This window comes from Myripristis murdjan, chromosome 14 (assembly GCF_902150065.1).
Source record: "Myripristis murdjan chromosome 14, fMyrMur1.1, whole genome shotgun sequence".
Lineage (NCBI taxonomy): Eukaryota > Metazoa > Chordata > Actinopteri > Holocentriformes > Holocentridae > Myripristis > Myripristis murdjan.
In genome coordinates, this window is record NC_043993.1 from 2951821 (window position 1) to 2966011 (window position 14191).

Here is a 14191-nt window from a genome sequence, read left to right on the forward strand (position 1 = left end):
AAATTCAGATAGGTTTGATGCCAAAAAAATCAGTGTAATCGATCCACTAGAGGGGTGGTTTTGGGGTTGCTGTAGAGAGGTCTTCATTTCCATGGGACTCTGCTGCTGCTCATTGAATAAAAGCAGAATAAAAGCAGTAAGACGTGAAGAGGGAGGATATCGTGCAAACACAAAGTTTAAGCCCCTCTTACCAAACTGTAATCACCCTCTACTGATTCTAAGAGTGAAGTTAGGACCTCTGTTCACAAACAGCTACACTGTGTTGCATGTAGGAAGCTTCCACTTGCACTGTGTGTGCTGAGTGGTTTAATAGTGCTTGGGGTATTTAAACATTATAATCCGAATACAAGAGGCAAAAAGATGAAGGCACATCAGTTGCAAGGGTCTTCACTACAGGCTCCGCCAAGAAGAAATCCTACCGTCTCTCAGCATCGGCCTGCTTCATGTCAGGGTCCAGCTGCTGTCCACTGCTGTGCTGTGCCACCATGGCCGCCAGCCTCTCCTGGATCTCTGCTACCGACCTCCGGATGGCCTGGCAGGCAGCGTGATCCTCAGACAGGAGGACCGAGGCATCAAAGTTGATTTTCTCATTGACGCAGGTCTGGGTCGCGGGACAGACGCCCACCTCTGGCTCTGATGAACCTCCGTTCACCACTTTGTCCTTCACCTCGTCTCCAGGCTGGGTGTCCGCTGCCAAGGTGGCAAGTCCATTGTGGCTTTCCTGAGCCGACTCCTGGTTGCCGGCTGAGTTACTCGGTGCTCCAGCCTTACTTGGTGAACTGAGCTCCCACCATCTTTCATACAGAAGGTAGTAATGAACAAAGGCCTGCAGACTGTTGGCAGCGGCTTTGGCTTGTTCCTCCGTGTGCCGCAGAATTTTTGGATATTTCCGAGAACAGACACTGACATCACCTGAGAGAGACAGTGTTTGTTATGTAAGCAATAATATACTCCTATTACCATAGACATTACTCATTCATCATCAAGAACACTGATTTAAAACAACTACAAGGAGTTTTCCTTGTGTGTTGATTCTGGCAGCCCCTGTAGACAAAAGCAGTAGTGCTTCCCAGAATGAAGATGCATTTCCTATGAGCACCACTGCCTTCACTGCAAAAATTCAAAATCTTACCAAGATTATTTGTCTTATTTCAAGTCAAAAATGTCTTATTTATAGTCAAAATATCTCATTACACTTAAAATAAGACATGATCACCTCAGAAGTAACTTGTTTTTAGACAATTTTCTCTTGTTTCTAGTGAAAATTTGCTTGAAACAAGTGAAAATGTGCTTGTTTCATTGGAAAAATTAGTTTCTTGTTTCTAGCTAATTTTCACTTATTTCAAGTGAATTTTCACTTTTTCCACTGATAAATTTTGCCAATCAAACAAGCAAATTTTCACTTGAAACAAGAGAATTTTCACTTGAAACAAGTGAAAATTGTCTAAAAACAAGTTACCTCTGAGGTGATCATGTCTTATTTTAAGTGTAATGAGATATTTTGACTAGAAATAAGACATTTTTGACTTGAAATAAGAAATAATCTTGGTAAGATTTTGCGTTTTTGCAGTGTTGTGTCACAAAGATCTTGATCTGGCCTTGTTTTCAAAGTGAACAAAAAGGCAAACAGTATGTGAGAAGATACACTTCCATGTATATATCGTGGACCATGGCTGACCACAGCAAATGCTTGAAAGTTTGTATTCGCTTTACTAAAAAAAAGATAAGGACACAGCAAAATGCAACACGTGCAGTAAGGACAGATTTTGTGCAAGGGAGGAAGCAGGAAAAAGTACAGTAACGTTTTTCAGGCTCTCACAAGCTGCGAGGCTTGCATTAGCCAACCAGCTCGCGGGCTGACAGCTGGGTCCAGATGGCAAGCAGAGGGACTAAACATGGCTGAAGGAAGCAACAGTAAGTGTGGGGAGGACAAGACATGGAGCCGGAGGCAGAGCGAAGGTAAATCCAGTGGAGCAGGAGCTGCCAGTTAACACAGGCTGCCAATCTGTACGCCGGAAATCGCTTTGTCTGATTCTGTGGTGACACCAACCACACACATGCATTTAGAATAACTATACAGAAATAGCCAAGCTTCTCACTGATGGTTTTGTTTGCTTATGCAGCCCACAGAGAGGTATCAGTATTTAACTGAGACTGCTTAATAACTAGTTAAAAACTCCCTGTAGTTGCTTTAAAATGATTTTGACATAAGCTTACATAATTGAAAAACTTCTAATGGAGAAGTTCAGCAGGACTATAACCATCAGAACGTAAATTTATTCGGTAAAAATGCCATTCTGCCTCTTGCAAGAAATTAAAATTAAAAAAAAAAAAAAAAAAAAAAAAAATCAGTGGGCACTGCTGATGCTGGTTTTGACAGCGACGTACCGTTAGGGAACAGCAGTCTGCAGAGCTCTGCAGACACCGAGAAGTGACCGTCTCTCAGCCACGCCACAGCCTGCCAAAGCTCCTTTATCAACTCTGCATCATCTTCCACCAACCAGCTCAGCACAGCCTGGGTCAGATGCAAGGACGAATACGCCAAGACCTGTGGGGGCATCCACATGGACCGACGTGGACAAACAAACAAGAAAACAACGTCAGAAAAAAGGAAATGCATAACAGATCAAGACAAAAAAAAAAAAAGCAGAAACAAAGGCTTTCTTGAATTTATTGGAATGTTAGTATCCAGTCCTGTCATGAATTAAACTGCCAAGCTGCTTCAGGTCTTTACTTTCAAAGTTCACAGCAACACTTAATCTCTACTCCAACTCACATGGCAGCGCTTGTAAATAGTGAACTCAGAGCTTTTCCTCAGATGTTGGCCAGTTGGACAACATGCCATACAGTGGTCCCTCGTTAATCGCGGGGGTTACGTTCTAAAAATAACCCGCAATAGGTGAAATCCACTAAGTAGTCAGCTTTATTTTTTACAATTATTCTAGATGTTTTAAGGCTGTAAAACCCCTCACTACACACTTTATAAACTTTTCTCAGACAGGCATTAACATTTTCTCACTTTTCTCTCTTGTTCAAAGTTCAAACCTTCGTAGAAACATAAGTCCAGTAAAAAAAAAAAAAGCATGCAAAATTGCACAAGAAAAAATCCGCGAAACTGCGAGGCCGCGAAAGGTGAACCGCGGTACATCTAAAACATCTAAACGGAGTACCTGTTTGAGTGGTAAGTGAGTGGAGGGCTGCGGACTCTCCACAGCTTTCAGCTCCTGCAGAAGAGCTGGGATGCTGCCCGGTGCTGCTGAGCTTTCTGAGACACCAAACTCCTCCTGCCACACTTCTCGTATTCGGTCCTGGATGCTGCTGTGACGCCCGCCGGGTGACGCCCAGGGGTGACCGGAGACACTGGACCAGTTCACAAGCTTGGCCTCTGCCAGCATCGCAGTGAGGAGCTCGGTGACGCAGACGTGCAGCCTGTGGACCTGAGCAACATCTCAGTCACTCATCACATCAACAATATTCTGATTTAACACCTTATCTGCAGGTTTCACAAAGACAAATTAAAAACTTTTAAAGACCTTTTCTATGCCATCTAGAACTGACTTCAAAAAGCAATTTCTTTATCTTGTTCCTTTATTCTGATTGGACATAGCTAATTAAAGTTCTGAAACTAAACTGGCAGAATAATAAAAAGGACAGCAGGAAATTAATTGTTAAGGGAAAGAGAATCTAACTGTTTCGTTGAGCTGAGATTTTGGGAGGGAAAAAAAACAACAACATGGTTTGCATATTAAAGTGACCACCTGTGCAGAGAGAACACCCAGCACAATGAAATCCATCACAGCTTAACTGTATCCAAGACATTTTAGTGCTGAAATGTAAATAATTTATTTACATTTCAAGATTTCATCATACTTTGACAGCGTCCTATGTGCCAAAATACAACGAACTGACAGAAAATGTATCAATTCTAATTTTGATGACCAGGTGACTCATTTAGTCATTTGTCATGTAAAAAAGGCTTACATTTGCTGATTCATGCACACAGATGCTGGGATGTCTCTGTTCTCGGTTCACATTCTAAAATTAATACTCTATGGTTTAGCTGCTTAAGAAGCAACCTGAAGACATCTCTCTGCAAACTTCCAAAGAGCATTTTTCATTATTTTTGACACTTCATACACTGAATGATTAATCAATTAATAGAAAAGTTAATTGCCAGATTAGTAGATAATAAAAACAATCATAAGTTGCAGCCCTAGTGCCGACTACGTAAGTATGTATGTATGTACCTCAGTTTGTGTAGTTTGTGTAAGTTGCATGGCTCTTTGTGAACGGGATATTGAGAGGATGAACAAAGTCTCAGTGAAAGTGGCTTTGTCAGAGTGTTGTCATTCTGTTAGACCATAAATTGTAGATATATCCACTGCTTCCAAGTCATGACTGGCTCTGTTAATCCCTTTTATGTGTTCCGGTTGATGGAGCCAAGGACAGTGTAATAGACATTATTAGTATCCCATCAGTCTGCTGTGTTTAGCGTACTGCGCTGTATTGATCTTGGCTGTGCACTAACCAGCAGGCTGTCCTGTGAGCCGAGCACTTCCTGGGCTCCCACCCAGTCCTGAGCCACCGCCAGATCTTTAGCACATCTGAGTGAGAGCGACTGAGCCAGGCCGGCTTCCCCGCAGATCCTGGCCAGGCTGGCTGCCGTCCTCAGTGACGAGACGTCGTTCTTCTTGGCGATGACTTTGGCTGCGTCGAAACTGGCACCAGCAGCCAGGTAACTGGTAGGCAAAGACAAAATATTCCTCAAATTTTCCACAAAGGTTTCCCTCAGAAAAGGAGAACTATGAACCAAACCCTCTGTCCATGCTAGTTTTATGAGTCTATCAGCTGGTGCAAGTAAAGACATGACACGCTTACCATTTAGCCGCAGAAGACAGATGTCCATCCTTCTCCAGCACAACAGCCCAGGAGGAGTACAGCTCCTTCAGCACGGGCTCATCTGCTGGCAGCCTGGCCTTCACCAGCGCTATGGCCTCCCTGACACCAACACACCAACACACACATCACCTTGACATATCACTGGGATCACACACACAATGGCTACATTATAAATACTAAGTCTCAACGCACTAGGATGAGCTCTGAACTGGAATAATTAATCTGTACTTCAGACTTTATGGATATGGGTGTAATACCTAGTTATTATTAATTTAAATACTAGCATTCTGAAGAGAATTGGGAAATATTCAGATATCTGCGTGCCTGGAGCCTGTAAAATGGCATTTGGGGCAGTACTAGGCCTAGATATACACTATATTACCAAAAGTATTCGCTCACCTGCCTTTACTCATACTATGAACTGAAGTGCCATCCCATTCCTAACCCATAGAGTTCAATATGATGTCGGTCCACCTTGTGCAGCTATTACAGCTTCAACTCTTCTGGGAAGACTGTCCACAAGGTTGAGGAGAGTGTTTATAGGAATTTTTGACCATTCTTCCAAAAGCGCATTGGTGAGGTCACACACTGATGTTGGTCGAGAAGGCCTGGCTCTCAGTCTCCGCTCTAATTCATCCCAAAGGTGTTCTATCGGGTTCAGGTCAGGACTCTGTGCAGGACAGTCAAGTTCATCCACACCAGACTCTGTCATCCATGTCTTTATGGACCTTGCTTTGTGCACTGGTGCACAGTCATGTTGGAAGAGGAAGGGGCCCGCTCCAAACTGTTCCCACAAGGTTGGGAGCATGGAATTGTCCAAAATGTTTTGGTATCCTGAAGCATTCAAAGTTCCTTTCACTGGAACTAAGGGGCCAAGCCCAGCTCCTGAAAAACAACCCCACACCATAATTCCTCCTCCACCAAATTTCACAGTCGGCACAATGCAGTCTGAAATGTACCGTTCTCCTGGCAACCTCCAAACCCAGACTCGTCCATCAGATTGCCAGATGGAAAAGCGTGATTCATCACTCCAGAGAACGCGTCTCCACTGCTCTAGAGGCCAGTGGCGGCGTGCTTTACACCATTGCATCCGACGCTTTGCATTGCACTTGGTGATGTGTGGCTTGGCTGCAGCTGCTCGGCCATGGAAACCCATTCCATAAAGCTCTCTGCGTACTGTACTTGGGCTAATCTGAAGGTCACATGAAGTTTGTAGCTCTGTAGCAATTGACTGTGCAGAAAGTCGGCGACCTCTTTGCACTATGCGCTTCAGCATCCGCTGACCCCTCTCCGTCACTTTACGTGGCCTACCACTTCGTGGCTGAGTTGCTGTTGTTCCCAAACGCTTCCATTTTGTTATAATAGAGCTGACAGTTGACTGTGGAATATTTAGGAGCGAGGAAATTTCACGACTGGATTTGTTGCACAGGTGGCATCCTATGACAGTTCCACGCTGGAATTCACTGAGCTCCTGAGAGCGGCCCATTCTTTCACAAATGTCTTGTTTCACAGTCTGCATGCCTGAGTGCTTGATTTTATACACCTGTGGCCAGGCCAAGTGATTAGGACACCTGATTCTGATCATTTGAATGGGTGAGCGAATACTTTTGGTAATATAGTGTATACATATCAATCCATCCATTTTCTCTGTTATCTTGTTCATTTTATTTAACCTTTGCCTATACAGGTGATCTTGTTTCGAAATGTTAAGGTCTCATTCTGAAGAGACCTGTCCAGGACAAACACCTCTATGCAACACTGAGTTATAGACAAACACATAATCCCAGCATGCATGGAGTGCCAGGCAGCCAAGCCTGGTCACCAGTCTATCAGACATACAAATAATTTTAGGCATATGCTCTATTTGTAATTCACTGATTCTTGGGAATTTGGATAAATCATGTCCCACTAAGAAAAATGCTACTTCTGTTGGAAATTTAGAACATTTTAATGAATAAAAAGAATCAAGGGCATAATCAGGGGGTCCTTTGCACATTTGTAAGGTTCTTTTATAGGTTTATTTTTAATTTGTATTAATTTAATGATTATATGTTGGCCCATGGCCTACAAAACCAGCTGTCCTCGGATAGGAGATAATCATTTCAACTTAATTAAAACAACAGAAAGTAATAATTTCATTGAATAATATCTTTACCACATGAAAGAGTACATCATTATATGTATTAAAAACTACAAACGATGAGTTTTGAACAATATTTACTATTATTTTGTGGTTGCTCAAAATGTGTCCCAGATATTCGTCACCACCGTCAGATATTTATTTAAAAAATAATAATAAAAAAACTACAAGGTCAATTACATTCCTGAGGATCCCTTTTCAAACCTTCAGCTCTACTGCATGCTTCAAGACCGCTCAGGCTCCTGGAAGTTTGCTATTTTCTCTTAAACCTCTTCATATTTTTGGACACTGCTACTGTAACAACCATAAATTGTCAACACCGTCACTTCTGTATAAAAAATATTAGATGAGATTATGAAATAAATGTATACTTTTTAAGAAGAGGTCTGATGCAGGTAGCAACAGGGCGAAAACAAGCTGGCTAATGTGAACAACTCATGCTCATCATGTGAAAGAGCAGGTTTTTGTCACCACCGTCAGACGTCACCACCGTCAGGTTTTCTGTGTGACGGTGATGACTGAAGTCTGAAAAATGCTTATAACAGAGCTCAGGATTGTTATTTTTTGTACCAAATAGTTCAATAAAGTTGTTAAGCAAGAAGCCATTGACTTGAGTGGTATAAATTTTGGAAATGTATGTTTTAATGAGGCGACTGTCACCACCGTCAGATTAGTGTCACCACCGTCAGAGGCAGTTATATTGGTTTTAAATGAATATGCTTACAATATGTCTCTTTGGTGCTGTTGCGTTATTAAAGTATTAGTCTCTTTTAATACAAAAATATGTTTTTTAAATAAAAAAAAAACAAAGTTGACAAAAACAAAGTAGCCTAATAACTGGAAAAACCTATTTTATGAAAAAAATGCAAAATGAGGAGGTTGCACCGGTACATTGCTGAACAGCCAAGACCTTGGCCTATAATGATATACCTTCAGATTTTGTAATTTAACAAACTTTTTTTCTCAAAATTAAAACCTGTTTTATCCAAATTCCCAAGAATCAGTGAATTATAAGAATGTCTGAACATCATCAAAACGTAAAAAATATCAGTAATAATCTAGTTACAGTACTAAGTAAAACAAAAAAGTTCGAGTCTCACCCACCTGTACATTTTGTGTGAATGCAGCAGTTGGACGGCCTCGTACACCTTGTTGATGGACAGCAGGTGCGATGCTGCCTTCAGGTACTGCTCCTGCAGACACAGCTGCTTGACGTAAGCCTCCACGGTCCTGCACCACACTGCGTACCCAGCTGAGGAGAGCAACCACCACAGGACAAACCTCAAAACCTAGATCCTGATTCTTACACCGCCCACAGTTCAGAATTATCACAATATTTGGAGATGTTGTGATACAATACCATTTACTGTTCAATATCGCAATATTCTGAGACCTCTAAACCTCTAGAAGAAGCATGTAGGAGCAGTTCCACAAGTGGTGTGCACTTGTAAAGCTGTTTGTAAAGAATAGTAACTAAATATAGTATAATAACAGTCATGCAAATCACTAATTACAGAGTATAAGTATCCAAAAATGACATGTGGCAAAACTGACGAACGGAGGTTTCTCAGAGTTCTGTGAACTTTACCCATAGGAGCAATGGACAGGAGGTGATCACTGAGCTCTCCTCTCTCTGTGGCGACCCGCAGCGCCCCCTCCAGGTCTCCACTCCACAGCCTGAGGTACGTCACCGAGTCGTAGTGCCCTGCCTCCACATGGCCCTCCTCTGACGAATAACACGACACGCAGAAATGGGAATAAATATATGTAAGGTGTATGTGCAGGTCTTAGAAAGCCGCTTTAAGACTTGTTAAGATTTTAAGACCAATTTAAAAATCCAAGTAAAGTAATCAAACATCAGACTTATGTGATCAAAATTCAAAAACTGAAGTGGCAGAATAAGAATGAGGAGCAAAGAGGATGATTTGTTGAGGTACCCACCTGAACCCCAAACCCGCCAGCGGGATAGAAAGACATGTATTTTTTAAAAAATCGCCAAAATTCAATCGTTTATCATAGCTGGAAGCTTTAAAAACCTATTTTTTTGTCGGAATTTGAATTTTCCAACATGTCCGACTTCGGTTTAGCAGTAGAAAAAAGGACGAAACTAAGCCTAAAAAAGTGATTTTTCATTCAAATCATTTTATTATACATGCTTCATTCAACAATTTGCCAAAAAATAGTCGTTTACTCAATCCAGATCATTCAAAAAACAGAAAATTCTGTGGTCTTCAGCGGATCTGAGACATCTTGATTGATTCAGGTGAGCCCAACAGTCGTGTGACAAAAATTCACTGAATCTCAGTGTGTAGGCAACAGTAGTAACATGGAAGGGCACAAGGCAGTAAAAACGCCTAAGTTTATACAGGTTGGAAAAATGTTAATATTTCAGGAAATAAATCATGTGAAGCCCTACTTTTTTTTTCTTGGATCAGTGACACTTGTGGGCACCTGAAAAAATGTTCTGTACATTTATTCCAGTGTTTCTCGATTTTTGTAAAATAAATTATCATAAAAAATCAGTTTGCCTTTTTTATTTTTTTCTTATTTATGGCACTATAACTCTTTTATACTGTGTGAAAGACATTTTTGAATGGCTTCAGGTGATAGCCACAGCTGTGCTGTTTCCATAGAGGTGCAGCACTTGTAATTGCAGTGAAAAACAAGCCCACAGTGAGCCAAAATGTGAGGGGAGCAGAAAACACCCAAAAACTGCAGTTCAGAGGGTTAAGACGAATTGCATCTAGTATATAAAATGGACAAAACTCAAATTAAAGTGTTCTATTATAAATTTGAGTAGACATGTAACAAAGAAACATGAAAACAAAAACACAAATTGCAATGTCTAAAGTTACCAATTAACATTTATGACAGAATGTAAAGGCAGAGCAGTTGTTCATACCTTCTGCTTCAAACATGCGGTAGAGAGCCTGTCTGTCAGAGAAGAGGCCCAGATGGATGTGCTCTCCCTGGCCTGGGATACAGCCTGCTGGGGGCGCTGCAGACCAGGCGCGCACACACACACACACACACACACACACACAGAGACACACAGAGACACACATTTTAATGAATAGAATATTCTCAATCACTGGATATGTGATTCAAGAAAACAGCTGAATCTGATTAAGATTGTAACAGGAGTGCAGTCAGTGCATGCCTGTAAACAGCCACTCCACTGTGATGACCCGGTCACAAGTGGACAGCTGTGACACATCACTGATGACAGCTGGTATTATCATGCATCTCAAATGTGTCTCCAGTGACAGCATGTAATTAGACTTTGTGACTACGTACATCACATCTGCTGGACAGTTTACTTTAGCCTTGGCTTCAAACCCTTTCTTTTCTTGCTCTGATTCCCCCGCACCTCACTCCATCTTTCTCCTGTCGCTTCTTCCACCTCATTTTAATATTCCATACTGTCACTATCTTCACAATATTCCCCATTCATCCTATTCTTTATCTCCAGCCCCCTTAATAAAGCAGTTGTGCCCAACAAAGATGTCGGCATTTCATCGCAAAAACAAACTATAGTTAAATTGAAAATTCATGCCAACCGTTCACTCAATCCAACACTCCTGTCTTCCACAAAGAAACTTGGCAGTCTTCCAAACTTGCAGGACGTGTCCCTGGCCACCTCCGGAGGTGGATTGACTGATTGGATCACAGTTTATTATTATATTATTATATTATATTATATATATACTGTTTATATTTATATAGGCTGTTTATATTTATTTATACATACTGTTTATATTCACACATATTGTTTATATTTACATATACTGTTTATACTTATATATCTTATATTTTATATTTACACTTCTTTTTTTTTTTTAACCTTGCTTTATTTATTTATTTAGGTTTATACCGGGACCTGAGTGCTAATTTCGTACCACTAACATGTAAATGTGAGCTGGTATAACAATAAAGTTCCTTGAATCCTTTGTCCCATTCACACCTGGACAGTACAAGCTGTCCAGATCACCTCAGATGGATGTTAAAACCAAGTGTGAACAGGTCTAATGAATTGATAAACTGCAACACACACAGTCACAGGTGACGCACACTCACCCTGGCTGTTGGTCACAGTGGCCAGAGTGATGCAGTCCTGCAGCAGCTCCTCTTTGGACCGATGGTCCATGGATGTGCTAAGAGGCAGCATGGAGCGAGGCTTCCTCTTCTTCATCGACAGCAAATGCAACTCTAAAGACGCACACAAACACGAGCAAGCACACACACAATCGCACATTTAAATTAAAAAAAAGGACAGACGTTGTGGTTCATATAGATTTAAACATTAAATCAGACATATCATTTAATGAAGATTTCCAAATGATATTCTTGTTTGTTTGTTTTTTTAAATGTACATACCTGGTTTGTCTTTGTTCTTTGAGGTGGTTAAGGATTTTTTCCCTGTCTCAGAACTGGCTGAAAATAAATTTTAGAATAAAGTTAACTTGACACAAAAACATCATAGCAACATCTTCCTTTTAAATCTTCAGGTCTTTATATTGGCTACCAAACTAAAATACAGATGCACAACCAACCAAACACAAAATCAAACTAAAACACTTCAACATGCAGTGCCAGTTCTGCTGTTTGTACCAGCACCAGATCACCAGAGCAGAGAAGAGCACATTTACCAGTCAGCAGAACGGTAGATTTGACAGAGCTGCTGGTTGAGCTCCCATCTGCTTCCTCATCTTCAGACAGCTCCTCCCTGGCAGCAGCCGTCTCTCCTCCTCTTCCCCGCTCTCCGTTGACAGAAGGAGTCAAGATCTCTGCCGGGGTCGCTCCTCCTGCCTTCTTATTCTTCTTCTTTTTAGGATTAACCTTCATCTTCTCCACCAGCTCGAGCATCTTTTTTCCTGAGGGTGGAAACATGTATGTCAGCGTTTCTTCCATATTTAGTTTCCCCGTCACAAATGGAGAGATAGCCTGGTAGCCAGCAGGTCACAGAACTTGGGACAGGTAAGTCCAAGGATCTTCATGGATTTCTCTCTACAGGTGAGTGTCCAGTTCACACCTGTACCTGCACTGTGTAAATTGAGTTGGGTCATTTTCCCAGCAGGTAAGTATAAAGGCAGAGAGAGGTTTATAACATCAGACATGTTGTCCCTAATGCAGAAGAACTCAGCCTGATAAAATGTCTATGAAATCAAAACTAATGATTCTCAAGGCTTTTTAAGGATTTGAATACACCCTGAAGGGGTCAGAAGAGGGGGAGATTGTTGTTATAGTTGGTCACCTTTGGGTGGCTTTGTGAATTCCTGCTTGGAGAGTCTCCACTCCTGCACAGTGAAGTCCCTCCCTCCAGTCCAGACCACGTCAGGGTCGACAGGAGACCAGTCCACACACAGCAGAGGGCCGACATGACCCCGGTAGTTACAGACAGCAGCTTCCTGCTGGACGTCCCACACCTGGGGAGGACAAACATTTAGCAAGAAATAAGTAAATTAGAAAGGAGGAGGGGGCAGAGTTTATATACTGCGCTACAAAATGACATTAAAACAAGTAATAATGAACTCAACACAGCAAAAAAGGGGAAATGCCTAAGATTAAAAACTGGGTAAAAATAAAAAAAAAAATATTACTTAAAACTAGGGCTGAGCAATAATTCAATATTATCGTTAATCAATGTTAATCAATATTGCCATCTTCCAGTATAATCATATTATGATGATATGGTGATTTTGGGGTGCAGAATTAGACATGAAACACAGGAATATTATTTTGGAAATTCTACAGTTTTGTTGGCATCAACCCTTACATTAGAATTCAGCTCAATAGGATGAACATTAATTTGAATATTTAACCTGAGACATATCATGACTTATCAATATCAGAAAATGCCTTTATGAATAATGGTGATACTGTTTTCAAACATATTTTGACCAAAGCAAATCCATACATGATTTTAAGAGACACTAAAGTAGCAAGCCTGAAACCTGAAGGCAAAAGTGCATTTAGTTTTAGTGTGAAGCCTTGAATGTTTCCACAAGAATATCATCTTATCGTGGTGTGAAAGTCTTAATGCCTGGTGCCTGTGCTGACCTGGGCTGTGCCGTCATAGCAGACGGTGACCAGCCGGCCGTCGTGGTGTGGACTCCAGGCCATGCCGGTGATTTTAGTGGTGTGACCGCACAGCCTCCGATAAGGCTCTGTCAACACCACAGGACTGTCTGCTGGACTCTCTGCAGAGAAACAAACACCAGTGTTAATACATAGCTAAATAAACAAAGACCCACTTAAAGGAAAAATCCACCCTTACTTTAATTGTTAGATATAATCCATCTGTGATGTTCAGTGCATTGGAGTTGTTTTGAGATTAAGAGTTATCATTTACTTTTGTGCTGAATCCATGTTCCTCTCAGCCTGACCTGTCTATTAAAACGTCTCTTAGTAATTTATTACGTTTCCTAGGATGTCTTCTCATCTCAGAGGAGGGCGTTTTCTGTTTTGCAGGTGGAAAGAGCAATAGTTTTGAAAAATGTTCCACAAACTAACAGACTGCAGCTACAATGAACAATTTAACTGTGAAGAAAAGACAATGTGAAAGACACTCAGTATAAACATGCTAGGCAAAACCCTCTTCGCAACACATTAAGAAATGTTTTTAAAAAAATTAGGAGGAGATTTGATTGACAACTGGTCCCACCTATGATGGAGCGCAGATTGTGGACATAGACTTTGGCATTGCTGGAGCCGGACGCCAGCAGGTAGTGCAGCTCTGGCTGGGAGCTGTGATCATGGTGCCACCGCAGCGTGTTGATGATTTTGTGGTGCTGCTGGATGCTGCACAGCAGCTTCAGACTGGGAGCCTGGTACACGTCAATGGACCTGCAGCAGGCATGTGATCAGGCATGGAACAGGAAGACACAGGGATCTCTGAATAGCAGTAAGTACGGACTGCTAGGAATGGGACAATATACTCAAATTCAGTATATTACAGCTGCACTTTATTCTGCTGTGGTAATCACAAACTAGATAGCTCACCCATCACAGTTTCATAAACTGTGCATCAAAATGACATTTTTTGCACTCTAAAATAAGATCATTTTTAAATTGGTTATATTCCAGAAAGCTGATGCCATTGCTAGAAAGATCTGTTGCCAAGAAACGAACACTGAACTTGTTCATCTTTAT

General features: G+C 41.4%; 1 protein-coding gene across 1 annotated transcript in view; it reads right to left on the bottom strand.

Moving 5' to 3' along the window:
- Positions 1 to 14191, bottom strand: part of gemin5 (gem (nuclear organelle) associated protein 5) — a 31004-nt gene that overhangs the window by 1315 nt on the left and 15498 nt on the right. Inside the window, exons 13-26 of the mRNA XM_030068215.1 lie at positions 13704 to 13885; positions 13100 to 13239; positions 12294 to 12465; positions 11689 to 11913; positions 11417 to 11473; positions 11117 to 11248; positions 9942 to 10037; positions 8628 to 8765; positions 8144 to 8291; positions 4879 to 4998; positions 4529 to 4739; positions 3171 to 3437; positions 2389 to 2548; positions 420 to 912 (exon numbers count right to left, since the gene is read on the bottom strand). Coding sequence (XP_029924075.1) covers positions 420 to 912; positions 2389 to 2548; positions 3171 to 3437; positions 4529 to 4739; positions 4879 to 4998; positions 8144 to 8291; positions 8628 to 8765; positions 9942 to 10037; positions 11117 to 11248; positions 11417 to 11473; positions 11689 to 11913; positions 12294 to 12465; positions 13100 to 13239; positions 13704 to 13885 — 2541 coding nt within the window. The remainder of the gene's footprint in view (positions 1 to 419; positions 913 to 2388; positions 2549 to 3170; positions 3438 to 4528; positions 4740 to 4878; positions 4999 to 8143; positions 8292 to 8627; positions 8766 to 9941; positions 10038 to 11116; positions 11249 to 11416; positions 11474 to 11688; positions 11914 to 12293; positions 12466 to 13099; positions 13240 to 13703; positions 13886 to 14191) is intronic.